We start from the raw sequence: 15,620 nt of genomic DNA on the forward strand, positions 1-15,620 counted from the left end.
CTGCAAAAGGAAAACAAGAAAAACCTTGAATAGCACTAGAGACAGAACAGAAAATAGGCTCCCTGCAAAAGCTTTATTTACCCAGAGGAAAGCATTTATTAGTTTGACAGTAAAAAGGTAAAAAGAAAAAGTTATAGACTTGTCAAAATATAAAATTGGAGGACTACAACGAGCTAATCATATTCCTGTTAACGCATTGCAGCTTGCGTGCAGGGCATGTCTCACAGACACTATCTGGAGGCATCTTGAATTCAAGGCCATTTGAAATTTGAATTGGTAGCTCATTGATTACTACATTCTATAACACACATTTGAGTGTGCCTCTTTTAAGTTTTAAGCCTTAACCACAACATCTGTTGAAGCTCCTCTGCCACAGCACAGTGACTATGAAACATTCAGAAGTGTGAGACCTTTGATCTACTCCAGCAGTCACAACACATCTCATTCCGATGGACCCACCAAGATCAGAAATGAAGGCTAGCTTGACGTGGAAAATTGGTTAGCATAAAATTACTGTGGTATCTGCACATTTACCCACCTAATAGATGAATGCAAACTAAAAAAGCTTAGGTATGTCTCATTCCTGCTCAGTAGAGTTATATTGTGATGTTTCTTCAGAGCACTCTTCTGGTGATGATTCATCCACCTCCGAAGCTGCATGGAGAGGCCCTCGAGGAATGCCAAAAAGGGTAGAGAATATCTGCCTATGGCACTCATCACAGAAACAGAAGTATGAGAAATGGCCTTCACCAAGCAGTCTGTGTACCGTGGCTCCTGGAACTACCCTCCTCACAAATTCAGTCATTGATGGCGGCACTACTCGATCATCCATACCCTGCTTAAAATACAGATTTGCACATGTAACTGCAAGTCAGTATTTTTTGCTTAATCTTTTTATCCTCTACAAGTACGGTAGTTGAATAAAGGAGGAAAAAACCCAAAGGACAAAGTTCTATTCACATTCCATACATGAACTAAAAATGCAGCACGGACAAAAATATTTGCTTGTCTTCTATATCCAAAGGCTTGACTATGGAACTTGAATAGATTATGACACATATTGGCCATCATCTAAGTCAAGATCCAATACATTTGTAGACATTTTGATATGGAAAATATTTTCTCAAAATGAAAGAGATCTCTACATCTGGAAAGCTGAAAAGCAGGCCTATGTGTGCGCAAGGAAATACAACTGAGAGAAACACATACAAACCTGCCATATATGTATTGGACCAAGAAAGCCTGCCCATTCACGTTCAATCTGACTGTATATGGACCTCAGCCATCGAAGAAGGCCTTTACCCTCTTGCTGTTTTTGCACTTGAATGTCAGAGAGGCTAAATCCCCAGTCAGATACTTGTAGCACAGCTTCCTCCAAAAATGGTTTTACATCCCCCTGCCGAACCGATTCTCCGACATCCTTCTCCCAGAACTCCTTGAACATGGGCTCCTCAACTAAAGATTTGTCCTATAGAATACAATGTGAAGTTTAGGATTGCACCATTATGTTATAACCGAAAAGCAGCCAGGAAATACAAGTTTATCCTAGTATGATAGCCGACAGTTAAAATGAACTACTTGCACATAAGTTCAATAGAACCATCAATTCTTGCATATTCGCAATTTTGAACTTATAGAACTGTAACAAATGGACTTGATAATAAGCTGCAAGAATTAAGTAATCACCCACATTCATTCTGAGACATGCCGGAGAAATGAATATGCCTTTTATAGGGAAAAAAGGTGTGTTGTTAGAGTTCTCAGGCATCAACGTACTATTTAGGGACAGCAATGGAAGATATGTTATGACGTTGCCATAAACATAGACCTATAATCTGGAGGATGACATCTTGTAATTTCAAGTCAAACTGAAAATCTAATGTGCTATTTCAATAAGGTCAGACAGCAGACTAATTGATAATGTGAATCCCACTGCAACATCCTTCAGATAATCTGAAAAAATGTAAATGCTAAGGATTCTTTAAATATATACTACATAAGCAAGGATGTTGGCAACAATACAGGTAAAGTCACACATACCTTCTTCCCTAAAGACAAAGATAACCAACTCTCAGGCCGACCTTGTTTTCCAGAGAGAAAGCTTCGCCGATAAAAGTACGGAAGAATTGACGGAAATCTCCGTGCTAAGACATACATAAATTTCCTTTTTGTGCTCCACTTTTCCCAGATTTTGTGTCTCTCTTCCTTGGTCATGATAGAGTCATATGGATTGGCAGCTGGAGCAAACATTGCTACACCTGAAATAGTATTTAAAACAACGGGAAAAAATTCATATTTTGACCGACATATTTTAAATTTTGGAATAGCAGCTTGTAACCACATATGTTTGCAAATCATTTTTCTACCTTGGCTTCCACCTATTACAATGAGTGTTCTTATCTACCCTGCACATTAACTAGTAAACTTTTATTAACACTATTTCTTTGAAGGTATTAATCGTTAAGTCCATATTAGCTATAAAGAGGCACTAATGCAAATCAAATTATATCTATTAAACCAGAATAACCAAGAAGATTTTATCAGAACTCAATTTTGGAGGCAGTAGACATAAAGAGTGCATTGCTCCAAGAAATTTCAGAAATTGCTAAAAGCTAGCTTAGATAATTACAAGATGCAGGAGGCAAATATTGTGGCAAAGAGAGAGTACCTGCCAGTCTCTCAGGAATATAACGAACAGCTGCCCATGCATGCATGCCCCCACCGGAATAACCAATAACCCAGAATTTGTCCATGATAACCAAATCATTCGCCAAATGAAGCATATCAAAAGCAGATGAGTTGAGGTTTCTGCCAGGATGGGGATCACTTTCACCAAAACCAGGAAGATCGTAAGTAATCAATCGGACACCAAATTCCTCCAGCAATGATGCTTTAATGCCAGGTATTCCTGTATCAGAGAAAGCAGTGGATTATATTGACACAAACAGGCACAACCACTCGTAAGGGATCTCAGGCACAAAACTGCAGGGGACCAACCATTCTTACCTGCTATTCGAGATGAAAGAAAAGAATGTGGGGCAATCAGAGAAAATCTAGCACTCTCAGGTGGGACGCCTTGCTCCTGATATGCCAGATGTCTTCCATCAGGAAGTCGGATTCGATTGGCACTAGGAGGACTTATATACAGCTTCTTCGGCAGTTCTACTACAGAAGGCTCACTTCCGCTACTTACCGCCAATGCTGCAAAGATATTCTCATCAACAGAATAGAAAAGATAGCACACAAGATACGCAGAACTATCCAGTAAGATTATCTTTCATATTGCACACTCTTCCGCTACCAATTGTTAACCAGAAGTTCAGACATGAGCTAATGAACTTAATACAAAATCAACAACTACAAGATCAACCCTGTTGACTAATGTATTATAAGAAAACATTTGCCCAAAAAATTAAATTGATGAAATGACAGCAGAAAAATAAATACAATCAGCTAAAGCAATTAACTCCAAATCCATACTTGGATATTTTGAAAAATAGTATATCGTGACAAATTGATCTCCACATAACTGCAAATTCGGATTCTTGAATAAGAGAAAATTTCTCGAAATCTCCACCACGAAGTTCACTCCATAATGTTCATACGATGTTCTCAACCAACCTTTCATTTACTCGTCCCGTATCCATCAATCCTTTTCCATATCCCCAATCTCGGGTCCAATTTATTTGCAACTACTCCAATTATTCAATTCCAAATCAAAAAATTTCAAACCAAATCCAGCCAAAACCCAGAAAAAAACACGCATCATTACCTACAAACGCGATAAGGAAGACGCAAATCACAACGGACCACGCGTGCACTGGATCCCGATCCTCCGGTAAGTACTCGTTCAGGAAGCTAAGCCTCTCCGCCGCCTCCATCACCGGCCCCCGAAGCTTCTTGACGACGTAAGCGTCCTCCGCTTCCGCCAAGCCCTGCTTCGCGATTTCCCAGCATCCCTTCCCGAGTTCCGTCATCATCTCCCCGGTCGCCGTCAAGAAACCCTCGACCTGATCCCTTAAGCTCTCCTCCGGTACCGCCGCCGCCTCATTATCGTTGCCGTCGCCAGCGGAGTACCGGATCCCGGGGTCGCCGACCAGGCTGCTCGGGTCATCCTGCCACGTCATCGTCCCGCCTCCTCTTCCTCCCGCCGCCGCCGCCGACATCTACGAATAACTTACCAACGCGGAATAGGAAAAACTACCAAAACTGAAGCGATGCGAGGAGAGTGGCGCAGCATCGCGTGCGTCGGAAGCTGGGTAGTAATTATTGAGCGGTGCGGGGCCCAGAGGATGGACGGCGTAGATATCGTGAACGGGAATGAGGCAGAGATCGACGTCTGCCGAAATGCCACGTCGGACGTCGTGGTCGGATAATGGGTCTACCTAACGGCTGCGTATCGGTTACTCTTCGAGGAGTGAGTGGGCGGCACCTGCGGTTGCCGGTCGGTCGGTGGAGGATCGGGTGCGTGGCTACGAACATGGGTGGATAAATTCGCCAAGTATTATTAGTTATACCAAAATTTTGCACATAACCCCCTGCAAGTTTACAATTTTCCACAGGGTTTTTATGCTGGATTTTGAAACGGCGGACACATTAGGAGACGTGATGCTTTTCTATTGGTTCCTATCAAACGAGTACAAACACAACATTTTCCACCGCAAAAATCCCTTCCACGAGAGAGAGAGAGAGAGAGAGAGAGAGAGAGAGAGATTAGAGGATGGCTAATAGCTAATCATTGACTTATTTGAGTAGTATTAGTGGTTAATCCCAGCGAACCACCGACTAATCCACTCTCGGTTAGGTAGACCGTCCTTTTTATCCGATGGATTTGAGATTGAATGCCACGCAGGACCACCAGAAGATCGACAAGGATAGCCTGTCACTACTCGGCTGGGAGGTTGTGGCATTGTCAAAGTTTCATTATCATGGATATAGATTAACTTTTTGAGCGTTTCCAATCTTTATAATGCACTGAGATGTAATAGATATAACTTTTAACATGGCATTAAGTTTTTTTATTTTTAATCTTTGAGTTGCTTTATCTATCAAGCTATCACAAGAACGAAGTCTTATAGAGGGAAAGAATAGAATAGTTGGTGAAGTGTTAGGTATTGAGGACGATCGCAGTTATTAGAGATAGGCCCAATGCGTAGAAAGCTGAGCTGGTGGGAGGATTAGTAGAGCAAGTGGTGGGATTGAAGACGAATGGCAGGGAGACAAGAGATAGTGAGGTGTTCCTTAGCTGTTGCCTTAGCTAAAAGCCTAAAAGTAAGGTGGGATTTGTCTATTGATACTGAATTTGGTGGATGGAGAAATGATGGTTTGACGTAGGAACATGCTCACCTTTCTTTTCTTTTCTTTCTTTCTTTCTTTCTTTCTTTTATACGTAGGATAATTGGAATGTCCCAAAGCTGTACGCTTTGGAATAAACGAGACCTCGTAAATTTGATTCGATGATATGTTATAATAAACCAATATATTAGAGATGCCTAAAGCTTTTGCATTGGATTCAATTCTGCCAATCTCATCTAACTCTCTTAAATATATTTTATAATTAAATATTTACTAATCTTACTAATAAATTGCGTACAAAATTTTATGAAAGAGTGTGATAAAATAGCAAAATTTTTAGTACAATTAATATATTTATTCATAGCCGGTAATAAAATATAATTTTTTGCATAAATTTATTCAAAATAATTATTATATTTTATAATTAAATAAGAAAATATAAGTAAAGTCAACTAATTTATATTTATGATGCGTGCAATGGGATTTCTTATGGGCTGGGATGGGAAAGTCTTGCTCTTGTACCAGATGAAGCCCAAACGGTAAATGGGCTTTTATTGGGTGAGATCGGCCCATGCTGTTCAACCTACCTGGGCCTGGAGGCTGGAGCTCGAATCGATCAGGGAAAAAATATAAGGAAAAATGAAAAACCGGGTTCGATTTTGAAGTCAGTCGATTCGCTACGCCTATCGCCGCCGTTGGAGTCGCAGCGCTCAATCCAAGCGCTGCTCATGGATCCCGTCCTCCGCTTCCGATCTACTATTCTCCTCCTCATCCTCCTCGGCCTTTTGAGCGCCTTCTCGAGAACAAGCGCCGAAGTAATAACCCTCACAGAAGAAACTTTCACGGATAAGGTATTCGCCCTTGCGAGATCTCTTGGTTTTCTTTTTCTTTTTCTTTCTGTTTTCCTCTTGAACAAAGATTTCGATTGATTTGGTATAAAAGTTATTGTTTGTCGAAAGTTGGTAAGTAGATCTGTTACGTTGACTTTCAATTGATGTGATAAGTCGCGATGTATAATATTTGCTGAAATATATCAAACGTTGAAGGCAATGCGTGGTGCTGTAGAATTAATTTAACATTATATGCTTTCTATACTGTGCTAGGAGATGATTATTAGACGAACGAGTAATTAAATTGCTAGATATATTTTTTAATGTGGTATGCTTCTAATAACAAAAAGATGTATCACAGTATGCCTTAAAAGCGGTGGGGGATTAATAAAACAAATGGGCAAATTGGAAAAGAAAAAAAAAGGAATAGAAGATCCTCCTTTATGGAAGAAAATTGGATAAGTGTGTATATTATTCAGTTGCAAGCTTTCAACATCTTTGTACTTTAGAGTTCTTAGGTTCTATAGATTTACTATAGGAACTATTTAGACATGATTTCGTTTTTGTTTATGTTTCATTTGCAAGCTTTTGATGCATTTTGATTTTTTCTTTCTTAGGTAAAGGAGAAGGACACCCTGTGGTTCGTGCAATTCTGCGTTCCTTGGTGTAAACACTGGTAGATTCTTTGTGGATCTGATCTCTTCACTGTTATTGTTTACCTGGACTCTAGAAATCATCTTCCAGATTATTTCTACGTCAAAGCTGCGACTTAACTAATTTGATCTCTAATATGCACTTTGATCTTCAGTAAGAAGCTGGGAACACTTTGGGAGGACCTAGGAAAGGCCATGGAAGGTGAAGATGAAATAGAGATTGGACAAGTTGATTGTGCCACAAGTAAATCGATATGTTCCAAAGTGGACATACATTCATATCCAACATTCAAAATATTCTATGACGGTGAAGAACTTGCAAAGTATAAAGGTAATTTTGATTAACATACAACTCATACTAGCAGCATACTGCTCCGCAAATGACTGAACCATTTGTTGGATTTAGTTCTTTTATTGCCTTGATTGGTTTGCATGTTGTAATTTCAAATGTTAACTCATGCTCATAACCTCATGCAAACGGTTCACATCCAGCTAGTGAGTAGCTTGGTTGTTTTGGGTGTCTTGACATTTCTCGTAGTTGAACAAATTAATTGTGGTAACTATGAAGAGCTGAGGCATGTTTTGTACTTAATGTTCAGGTTCAAGAGAAGTTGAATCACTTAAAAGCTTCATTCTAGATGAGGCAGATAAAGTGGCACAGTCAGAGCTGGAACCTGATCGAGATTTGTGATGGAAATGGAAATGCTTGCTAGCATGCGCATTAGTCTTACTAATAGGTAGGAGAAATTATCGGTAGTCAGCAGTAGCCAAGCTTTCTTTCTTTTTTCTGGAATAGAATCTATTTACTAGTGAGTCAATGATATGCTTGCTCTTCTCTTTATTTTACTCGGCACTATGTTAAATTTGATGAGACTGAGGGGAACATGAGATACAAATGCTCAGGGTAATTCTTTGTTTTTCTTTAATGATAATATATCCAATTCGACATATCAATGCAGAGTGTGTTAATATTTACAATTATCCAGTAAGCTTTTCAAGAAGCAATGGTGTTTTCTGTTTTCTATGTCTCATCTCCATCCCTGCCTTGATTCAGCCTTAGATATTCCGGAGTCCAATATCTTGATTGGTTATTTACCCTTCAAAGTAAAATTCTTTTCTTGAAGGAAGGAGTACTAACAGGTATAAAGATCAATGCTCTGAACCTTTTTCTTGGCAAGACTAGTGAGAGTTAAGCCAATTAATCTATCAGGATTTGGTGTATAATTGCAAATGCTGATGGGTTTTGTCTCTTTCGTAACCAAGTGTTGTTAAACTCAAACTCTACAGTCGTTCTGCACTATTGCAGCAAAAGTTAATGCAATTGATCAAATTAGGTAGAATTGTACCTCAATACTTGTAGATCTTGAACAGAGAATCAAATAAACCAAGATGGCGGTCTTACTGCTCCTGGTATATTGGTTAACTTCGCAGTGAAGCCTAAACAAATCTGTAAATTTTCTATATTTTCATTTGAGCTACTTGGGTACATCACTCGTTTCAACAGAGCAATCAGTACTTTAAAAAACTTGCAGCTGAATAGCCAATATGATTTCAAAATATTGATAAGCATGTAATACACCTCCCAGCACACAAAAAACACAAGAAAATTCTAAATCAAACAAAGTATGAGAACCTAACACTGACATAAAATGTATTGGCCTCAAAATGATAACAATTGAATGATTCTAAACAAGAAACACAATTATGTCCATCGAATTTGACCTTTTTTGAGATTGCCGTTAAACTCAGAACTCATCAAATTGGAAGCAAAAATAATTTTGACTTGAAGAACACCTATACCTTAGGCAAATTGCTCAGTTCACTCATTCTACTGTGATCAGACCAACAGCATGGTGGAAAGCAGTAAGCAAAGCAGAAGCAGGCTGCTCCCTCTATAAACACTATTATTGCAGACACGAAAACCATCAGAGACTGCTACCTTGGCGATCTTAGCACCCAGAATCTTAAAAACATAGCTCACTTCTTCTTGGCTGCAGCCTTGGTGATCATAGCACCAGTTGGGTCTTTCTTCTCAACACTCTTGATAACACCAACAGCAACAGTCTGGGCATGTCCCTCACAGCAAAACGACCAAGAGGGGGATATTCGGAGAAGGTCTCAACGACCATGGGCTTAGTCGGGATCATCTTAACAAAACCAGCATCGCCATTCTTAAGGACCTCAGGCTCCTTCCTGAGCTCCTTGCCGGACCTCCTGTCAATCTTGGTGAGGATCTCAGCAAACTTGACTGCAATGTGGGAGGTGTGGCAATCAAGCACAGGTGCATATCCATTGTTCATGATAATGACCTGAGAAGTGAAGCTAGCATTCTTAACATTGAATTAGAAACAACAAACCCACGCTTGAGATCCTTGACAGCAACATTCTTAACATTGAAACCAACATTGTCACCAGGGAGGGCCTCCTGCAAGGCCTCATGGTGCATCTCAGAATTGACTTTCAGTTGTCAGGCCAGTGGGACCAAATGTGATAACCATACCGGGCTTAAGTACACCAGTTTCAACTGGGCCAACCGGCAGTGCCAATACCACCAATCTTGTAGACATCCTGAAGAGGAAGTCTAAGCGGCTTGTCCGTGGGCCTCTTAGGTTCCTGGATCAGGTCAAGGGCCTCAAGAAGTGTAGGACCCTTGTACCAGTCAAGATTGGTTGACCTTTCAATCAGGTTGTCACCCTCAAACCCCGAAATAGGGACGAAAGGAATCTTATCAGGGTTGTAACCAACTTTCTTCAGATACGAGGACACTTCCTGGACAATTCCATCATACCTAGCATTTAAGTACTTTGGAGTAGTAGCATCCATCTACGACAATGTAACACAAAGTAGTAAAACAGTGAAGCACAAATATAGACATTTATATAAATGTGATTGAAATAAACACTGCTGATCAAACTCCTTACCTTGTTGCAGCAGCAGATCATCTGCTTGACACCAAGAATGAAAGCAAGCAAGGCATGCTCATGCGGCTGTCCATCCTTCGAGATACCCACTTAAAAACCACCGGTTGTGGAATCTATGATAAGGACTACGCAGTCAGCCTGAGAAGTCCCAGTGATCATGTTCTTGATGAAGTCACGATGCCCAGGAGCATAGATGACAGTTCAGTGGTACTTTGTGGTCTCAAACTTCCAGAGAGCAATATCAATTGTGATACCACGCTCACGCTCAGCCTTCAGTTTGTCAAGAACCCAAGCATACTCGAATGACCTCTTATTCATTTCAGCTGCCTCCTTTTCAAATCTTTCAATAACATGCTTGTCGATGCCACCAAGCTTGTAAATAAGATGCCCAGTTGTGGTAAACTTGCCAGAGTCGACATGGCCAATGACCACAATGTTAATGTGAACCTTCTCCTTACCCATGATAGCTAAAATAAGGGGAATTAGTGATCAGGCAAAATAACAACCTAAAAAACAGTAAGGTAAAATTGTAATTGAAAGCAATTGTTCTACCGTGGACAGTGAAAAAGCTAAAATGTGAAACTACTGAATATGTTTCAGGCATAAAAGTGCATATCAAAGACTTCAAACCACCAATATCATCGTAGAACCATGAAAATATCATCTTCCATAAGCCAAGGGAATTAGAAGTATACCTTCAACATGATGACGAAAAACTGGGATTAATGAAACAAATACCAAGAACTAAATCGGAACTTGTAATGCATCAAGATATAATCTTTTAATGTGTACAAGGGCTGGAGGTCCAATGTTACGATTAAAAGAGAAACAATGGACATAAAAAAGAACTCCTTGCTCTATCGTATTGCTATATGCCCCGAAAACATAGCCATCAAGAAAGTTCGATGTAAATTCTTGCAGCTGAAAGGAGAGGCAAGGATTCAAACAAGCAAATAATGCCAATGAGAAAGTCAGATATTAAGACATAAAAATAAAAGCAAGTATATCAATAAATGAAAACAAGTATATCAAGGGAAGGAGAGAGATTTCTTAGGGCAATTAATAAGGAACATTCGCATATGAATATAGTCCCAATCTTAGCACTTCCAACTAAAGTGACCATAAGTACTCAGCAGAACAACCAATCCAAGAATGTTATTGGATAAACTTATAATTTCAGACAGAGTAGATCCAGCTAAAAACAGAGCAGCCACACATACTACATCACACACTTACAAATTACAGGACCTACGATCTGTGACAAAACCCAAAATCTTTCAAACCTCAAGCAAAGAGATAAAAACATCGAACTTTTGCGTGGGATTAAGAAGAAAAGCTGAAGAATAGATCAATAAGTTAAAGGAGAAGAGAGATTTTACCAACGGTGGCAACGACGGAGGTGGATCGGGAGGAGGTGGAGGAGCACTCTTGGGCAAGACTACGTATCTACGTAATAACTGAGAGAGGCGAAGGCGTCTTCGAGCCGCATTTATAGAGAGAATGGTTTATGCTAGGGTTTCCGGTTGATGCGTTTTTTCCTTTGTTCTTCTTGATGAGCTGGAGCACACGGCGGAACCCACCGTATTATGATGGAAGCTACCGACGGCTACGGTGGAACAACGTGACCGATGAGACTGCCACTGCCCACTGCCCACTGCCATTGGGGAGTCCTCAAAGATGTGGGCCACTATTGGGCTGGTATGGACAAATCCAGGCCCATACAATCTTTTCTTGGGTTAATTATATTTGCTCCCTCAACTATAGTTCAGCATCACTTTTACCCTCTCAATAGAAAAGTGCCAAAACTGTTTAAATACATAATTAAGCTCCTCTCATTAATATTTTATGAGATATTTTTATTAGAAATAATATTAAAATTTTGATTGAAGGGGTTGAAATATAATTAACTAATTTTATTTTAACAATCTCTTAATTATCCTGATAACGCTGAGATTCAAATTAAGAGTGCACCCATGTATCTGAGCACTATCTCACTGTCACTGTCATGGAAAGAAACAAATAGTGTTATTAAATATTGTGAGCCTTTACTTATCATATTACATTATCACAGGAATATGCTTCAAATTTTAGGAATAAAACCCTTCATTTTTCTTTTCACAAAATCTCTAAAAAGACCGAAGGAAGAAAAGTCTACACCACTACTTGTGACCACCAGAACAAATCTAGCGAATCTGGGACACTCACGTTACTGGATAAGAATACAATAAATATTTAACGACAGAACTATATGAAAGCCTATCAAGCTTGAACTCTCCAGAGTTTATCAGAAACTTTCTAACGAAAGGGGGGCAACTTTTGCCTTTCTTTCAGAAAATATAAAAGGGAATAGCAAGTCACAAATATAATCACATAGCTAACGTGAATCTTGACAAAATATAACTGATAGAGAGCTGCGAATAATCAGAAAAACTAAAACTCTCAGTGGGGAAAAAGATAAAAAACTTTATGATTGAATAGGACAACAGCAAATTCAAAAATAACGCTGAAAACCTTAAATCTCCGCTGCCTTCTATCAAGCACCCTGTTCTACAAGAGGCTGCCAAACAGTGCCCAAAGCAGTGACCAAAACTTGTAACATCTGACATGAACAACTAAATAGATGCTCGAGAAGATTAAATCCCTGCGGGATTTGACATTAAACAGACTGGAATGCAACTTTCACTTCTTCTTGGCAGCAGACTTGGTGACCTTGGCGCCAGAAGGATCCTTCTTATCGACACTCTTGATGACTCCTACAGCAACAGTCTGGCGCATGTCCCTAACGGCAAAACGACCAAGGGGAGGGTATTCAGAGAAAGTCTCCACAACCATGGGCTTAGTTGGAATCATCTTGACGAAGCCAGCATCGCCGTTCTTGAGGAACTTGGGCTCCTTCTCAAGTTCCTTTCCAGATCGCCTGTCGATCTTGGTGAGGATCTCAGCAAACTTAACAGCAATGTGAGAGGTATGGCAATCAAGGACAGGGGCATAACCGTTGCCGATCTGACCAGGATGGTTCATGATAATGACCTGAGAGGTGAAGCTAGCAGCACCCTTTGCTGGGTCGTCCTTAGAGTTAGAAGCAACAAACCCACGCTTAAGATCCTTGACAGCAACATTCTTAACATTGAAACCGACATTGTCACCAGGGAGAGCCTCCTGCAGAGCCTCATGGTGCATCTCCACAGACTTGACTTCAGTTGTCAGACCAGTGGGGCCAAAAGTGACAACCATGCCGGGTTTAAGAACACCAGTTTCAACTCTTCCAACTGGAACAGTACCAATACCACCAATCTTGTAAACATCCTGAAGAGGAAGACGTAGGGGCTTGTCTGTGGGCCTCTTGGGCTCCTGGATCAAGTCAAGCGCCTCAAGAAGGGTAGGACCCTTGTACCAGTCCAGGTTGGTCGACCTCTCAATCATGTTGTCACCCTCAAATCCAGAGATGGGGACAAAGGGGATCTTGTCAGGATTGTAACCAACCTTCTTCAGGTAAGAGGACACTTCCTTAACAATTTCATCATACCGAGCCTTCGAGTATTTGGGAGTCGTTGCATCCATCTATAACATATCAGCAGAATAAGTACTCTACGTGTAGGGGTCATAATCTACTGGAAATCAGGTTAAGATATAAGCTCATTATTGTAGGCCAGATCATAAAGTTGCTAGATTATGTGCATAAAAACAGCCATCTGCAACTAAAAAAGAGGCAAAACAGAACAAAATTATGGAGGCACTCGATTGTTATTTAGAGGACTCTACCTTGTTGCAGCAGCAAATCATCTGTTTCACTCCCAGAGTGAAAGCAAGCAAGGCATGCTCACGAGTCTGACCATCCTTAGAGATACCAGCTTCAAAACCACCAGTGGTAGAGTCAATGATAAGAACAGCACAGTCAGCCTGAGAAGTCCCAGTAATCATATTCTTGATGAAGTCACGATGTCCGGGGGCATCAATGACTGTACAGTAGTACTTGGTTGTCTCAAATTTCCAAAGAGCAATATCAATGGTAATTCCTCTCTCACGCTCAGCCTTAAGCTTGTCAAGAACCCAGGCATACTTGAATGACCTCTTGTTCATCTCAGCAGCCTCCTTTTCAAATCTCTCAATCACACGCTTGTCAATACCTCCGAGCTTGTATATCAGATGGCCAGTGGTGGTCGACTTACCAGAATCGACATGGCCAATGACCACAATATTGATGTGAACCTTCTCTTTCCCCATAATGGCAAGAGATGACTAGGAGCTGATAATGACAATGAAGAAAGAGAAGTCATAGTTAGTGAACAACATCATGTATTACTTATTAGTCAAGCATAACAATTAGGAATTTATGATAGGCAAATACTGCTGTTTTTGTAAACCACACATGCCCTAATCACAATCGTTAAAATAAAAGGAAAGCACCTACAGAAGTAAACGAAGAAGACAATATATATTAGGAGTTGTTTACAAGGCAATCAAACCCGTTAATTGCAAATCAAGTCTGAAACATTCGTCCATTTAGGTGTATGTTGGATTTGCCACAACAAAAAATAAATAAAAAAGGGAATAGAAGTTCCCCACGTAGTCATGTTAGTAACAACTTCCATAATGAAGGGAATCTTGTTGCCAACAGGCTGATTGTGGGGGTGGTTCAATTCCAATTTAAATTATGGTGGCTGAGGATATACAAATTGAAATCTTACCTACTCTCTTCCTCAATCTCCAATTTGACTAAATGATAACTTAGTAACAAGCTGAACTATTGGACTGTGTTGCCACCGGATCAAAAGATGAATTAGACCTGAGTCGGATCTAGAGATACCGTGACAAGAATCCTGGCACAAGAACCTTTAGGAGAATTACTGCACAACTTACAAGCCAAATTCATTTTATTATTTAATTTTGCTAGACTAAACATTTCATAGTACTATTAGATCAATCATAATTAATTTTAATTTTATTCTTTCTGCATTGTTCAAGTCAATTAAAGCGACTATCTCATAGCCTACATTTATTTATTCATAGTAATCTAAATTATCCCAGTTCGGATTAATTGTTTTCTTAACAGTGCATACTTATGGTAATATTTTATTCTCGTTCTTTAAAATCAGATGCACAAAAATTTAGTAGTGAAAGTGAAAAGCTAATCCATCAAATTGTATGTTATAAAACAAAGGTGCTTAGAATTGAGTTTTTACATATAAAGCCGACCAGCAAAAGAATAGCCAAGCTTACTAGCACTACTTTCAACATAATAATCGAACGATTAGACCGATCTTAGCAACTTCTATAAGAAGTCATTAACCTACTACTTGCTTAAAGATGATCCAAAGTATCTGCATTCTATAGCATGGCGCATATGTTTGTAATTAACTGCAATCGAGCAATCTTACGATCTACCGAAACAAAAGTCGCTGCAGATCAAAATCATTGAGACCATAAACAAAATTTAGATCAAATTCCAGAAAACGATCAGTGTACATTAGCAATCGGTCAAAGAAACCCCAAGGCATGCATCATATCGAGAAGAGCGAGCAGAGAAGGAGAGAGCGCGACATTACCTTCGAGGAAGGATCGGCCGAAAGATATGGAGATTTTGCTGAGGAACTCAATCGTCGAACCCTTTATATAGAGCTCTGCACATACACGGGTTGTCTAGGGTTTCTCTCTCCACCGTTGGATCATTCCATCCGACGGTCTCTCATCTCCGTTGGTAGATGGACGTACTAGGAACTTAACTACCGTTGATTCCATTCAGCACACAGAATGGACGCTTAAGATTAAAAATCTTCGTCAACAGCTCTGAGGTTTTATTATTATTATTATTCTTTATTTATTTTGAGGTCGGGTTGACCGAGTAGTTTTATTGATCTCTTAAAAGTCATTATTTTAAATATAAAAACAAAAGGTGGTGAGCAAGTGACATGTTGGCACCA

General features: G+C 39.9%; 3 protein-coding genes and 1 pseudogene across 4 annotated transcripts; 1 reads left to right on the forward strand and 3 right to left on the reverse strand.

The window, feature by feature from the left end:
• Positions 1-44: 44 nt before the first annotated feature.
• Positions 45-4,681, reverse strand: LOC140764295 (uncharacterized). Its single transcript, XM_073102775.1, has 6 exons — positions 3,773-4,681; positions 3,007-3,201; positions 2,669-2,908; positions 2,041-2,258; positions 1,214-1,468; positions 45-835 (listed from the first exon to the last, which is right to left on the reverse strand). Exons 1-6 carry the CDS (start codon positions 4,164-4,166, stop codon positions 578-580), a joined length of 1,560 nt encoding a protein of 519 aa, XP_072958876.1. The 5' UTR covers positions 4,167-4,681; the 3' UTR covers positions 45-577.
• Positions 4,682-5,879: 1,198 nt separating this feature from the next.
• LOC140764297 (protein disulfide isomerase-like 5-1) lies at positions 5,880-7,732 on the forward strand. Its single transcript, XM_073102779.1, has 4 exons — positions 5,880-6,146; positions 6,743-6,801; positions 6,934-7,109; positions 7,378-7,732. Exons 1-4 carry the CDS (start codon positions 6,024-6,026, stop codon positions 7,467-7,469), a joined length of 450 nt encoding a protein of 149 aa, XP_072958880.1. The 5' UTR covers positions 5,880-6,023; the 3' UTR covers positions 7,470-7,732.
• A 596-nt stretch (positions 7,733-8,328) lies between these two features.
• On the reverse strand, positions 8,329-11,321 carry LOC140765297 (elongation factor 1-alpha-like; annotated as a pseudogene).
• Positions 11,322-12,144: 823 nt separating this feature from the next.
• On the reverse strand, positions 12,145-15,371 carry LOC140764994 (elongation factor 1-alpha). 2 transcript variants are annotated; one of them, XM_073103894.1, is made up of 3 exons: positions 15,246-15,371; positions 13,462-13,945; positions 12,145-13,260 (listed from the first exon to the last, which is right to left on the reverse strand). In XM_073103894.1, exons 2-3 carry the CDS (start codon positions 13,921-13,923, stop codon positions 12,379-12,381), a joined length of 1,344 nt encoding a protein of 447 aa, XP_072959995.1. In that variant the 5' UTR covers positions 13,924-13,945; positions 15,246-15,371; the 3' UTR covers positions 12,145-12,378. The 2 variants fall into 2 exon arrangements, with proteins under 2 accessions (XP_072959995.1, XP_072959996.1); XM_073103895.1 differs by lacking the exon at positions 15,246-15,371 and adding an exon at positions 14,388-15,169.
• Positions 15,372-15,620: the final 249 nt, after the last annotated feature.

The sequence above is a fragment of the Typha angustifolia genome, chromosome 8 (assembly GCF_048772165.1).
Source record: "Typha angustifolia cultivar Huaian chromosome 8, ASM4877216v1, whole genome shotgun sequence".
NCBI classification, from domain to species: domain Eukaryota; kingdom Viridiplantae; phylum Streptophyta; class Magnoliopsida; order Poales; family Typhaceae; genus Typha; species Typha angustifolia.

What these genes read in the sequence shown, in the direction of transcription:
- LOC140764295 (XM_073102775.1), bottom strand. Translation starts at nt 4,166, where the DNA reads ATGTCGGCGGCGGCGGCGGGAGGAAGAGGAGGCGGGACGATGACGTGG. An exon ending in CTTTGTCTTTAGGGAAGAAG is followed by an intron (nt 1,469 to 2,040) that starts GTATGTGTGACT and finishes TGTATTCTATAG; the next exon opens with GACAAATCTTTAGTTGAGGA. An exon ending in GTCCAATACATATATGGCAG is followed by an intron (nt 836 to 1,213) that starts GTTTGTATGTGT and finishes TATTTTAAGCAG; the next exon opens with GGTATGGATGATCGAGTAGT.
- LOC140764297 (XM_073102779.1), top strand. Translation starts at nt 6,024, where the DNA reads ATGGATCCCGTCCTCCGCTTCCGATCTACTATTCTCCTCCTCATCCTC. An exon ending in AAGAAACTTTCACGGATAAG is followed by an intron (nt 6,147 to 6,742) that starts GTATTCGCCCTT and finishes TTTCTTTCTTAG; the next exon opens with GTAAAGGAGAAGGACACCCT. An exon ending in AGAACTTGCAAAGTATAAAG is followed by an intron (nt 7,110 to 7,377) that starts GTAATTTTGATT and finishes CTTAATGTTCAG; the next exon opens with GTTCAAGAGAAGTTGAATCA.
- LOC140764994 (XM_073103894.1), bottom strand. Translation starts at nt 13,923, where the DNA reads ATGGGGAAAGAGAAGGTTCACATCAATATTGTGGTCATTGGCCATGTC. An exon ending in TGATTTGCTGCTGCAACAAG is followed by an intron (nt 13,261 to 13,461) that starts GTAGAGTCCTCT and finishes GATATGTTATAG; the next exon opens with ATGGATGCAACGACTCCCAA.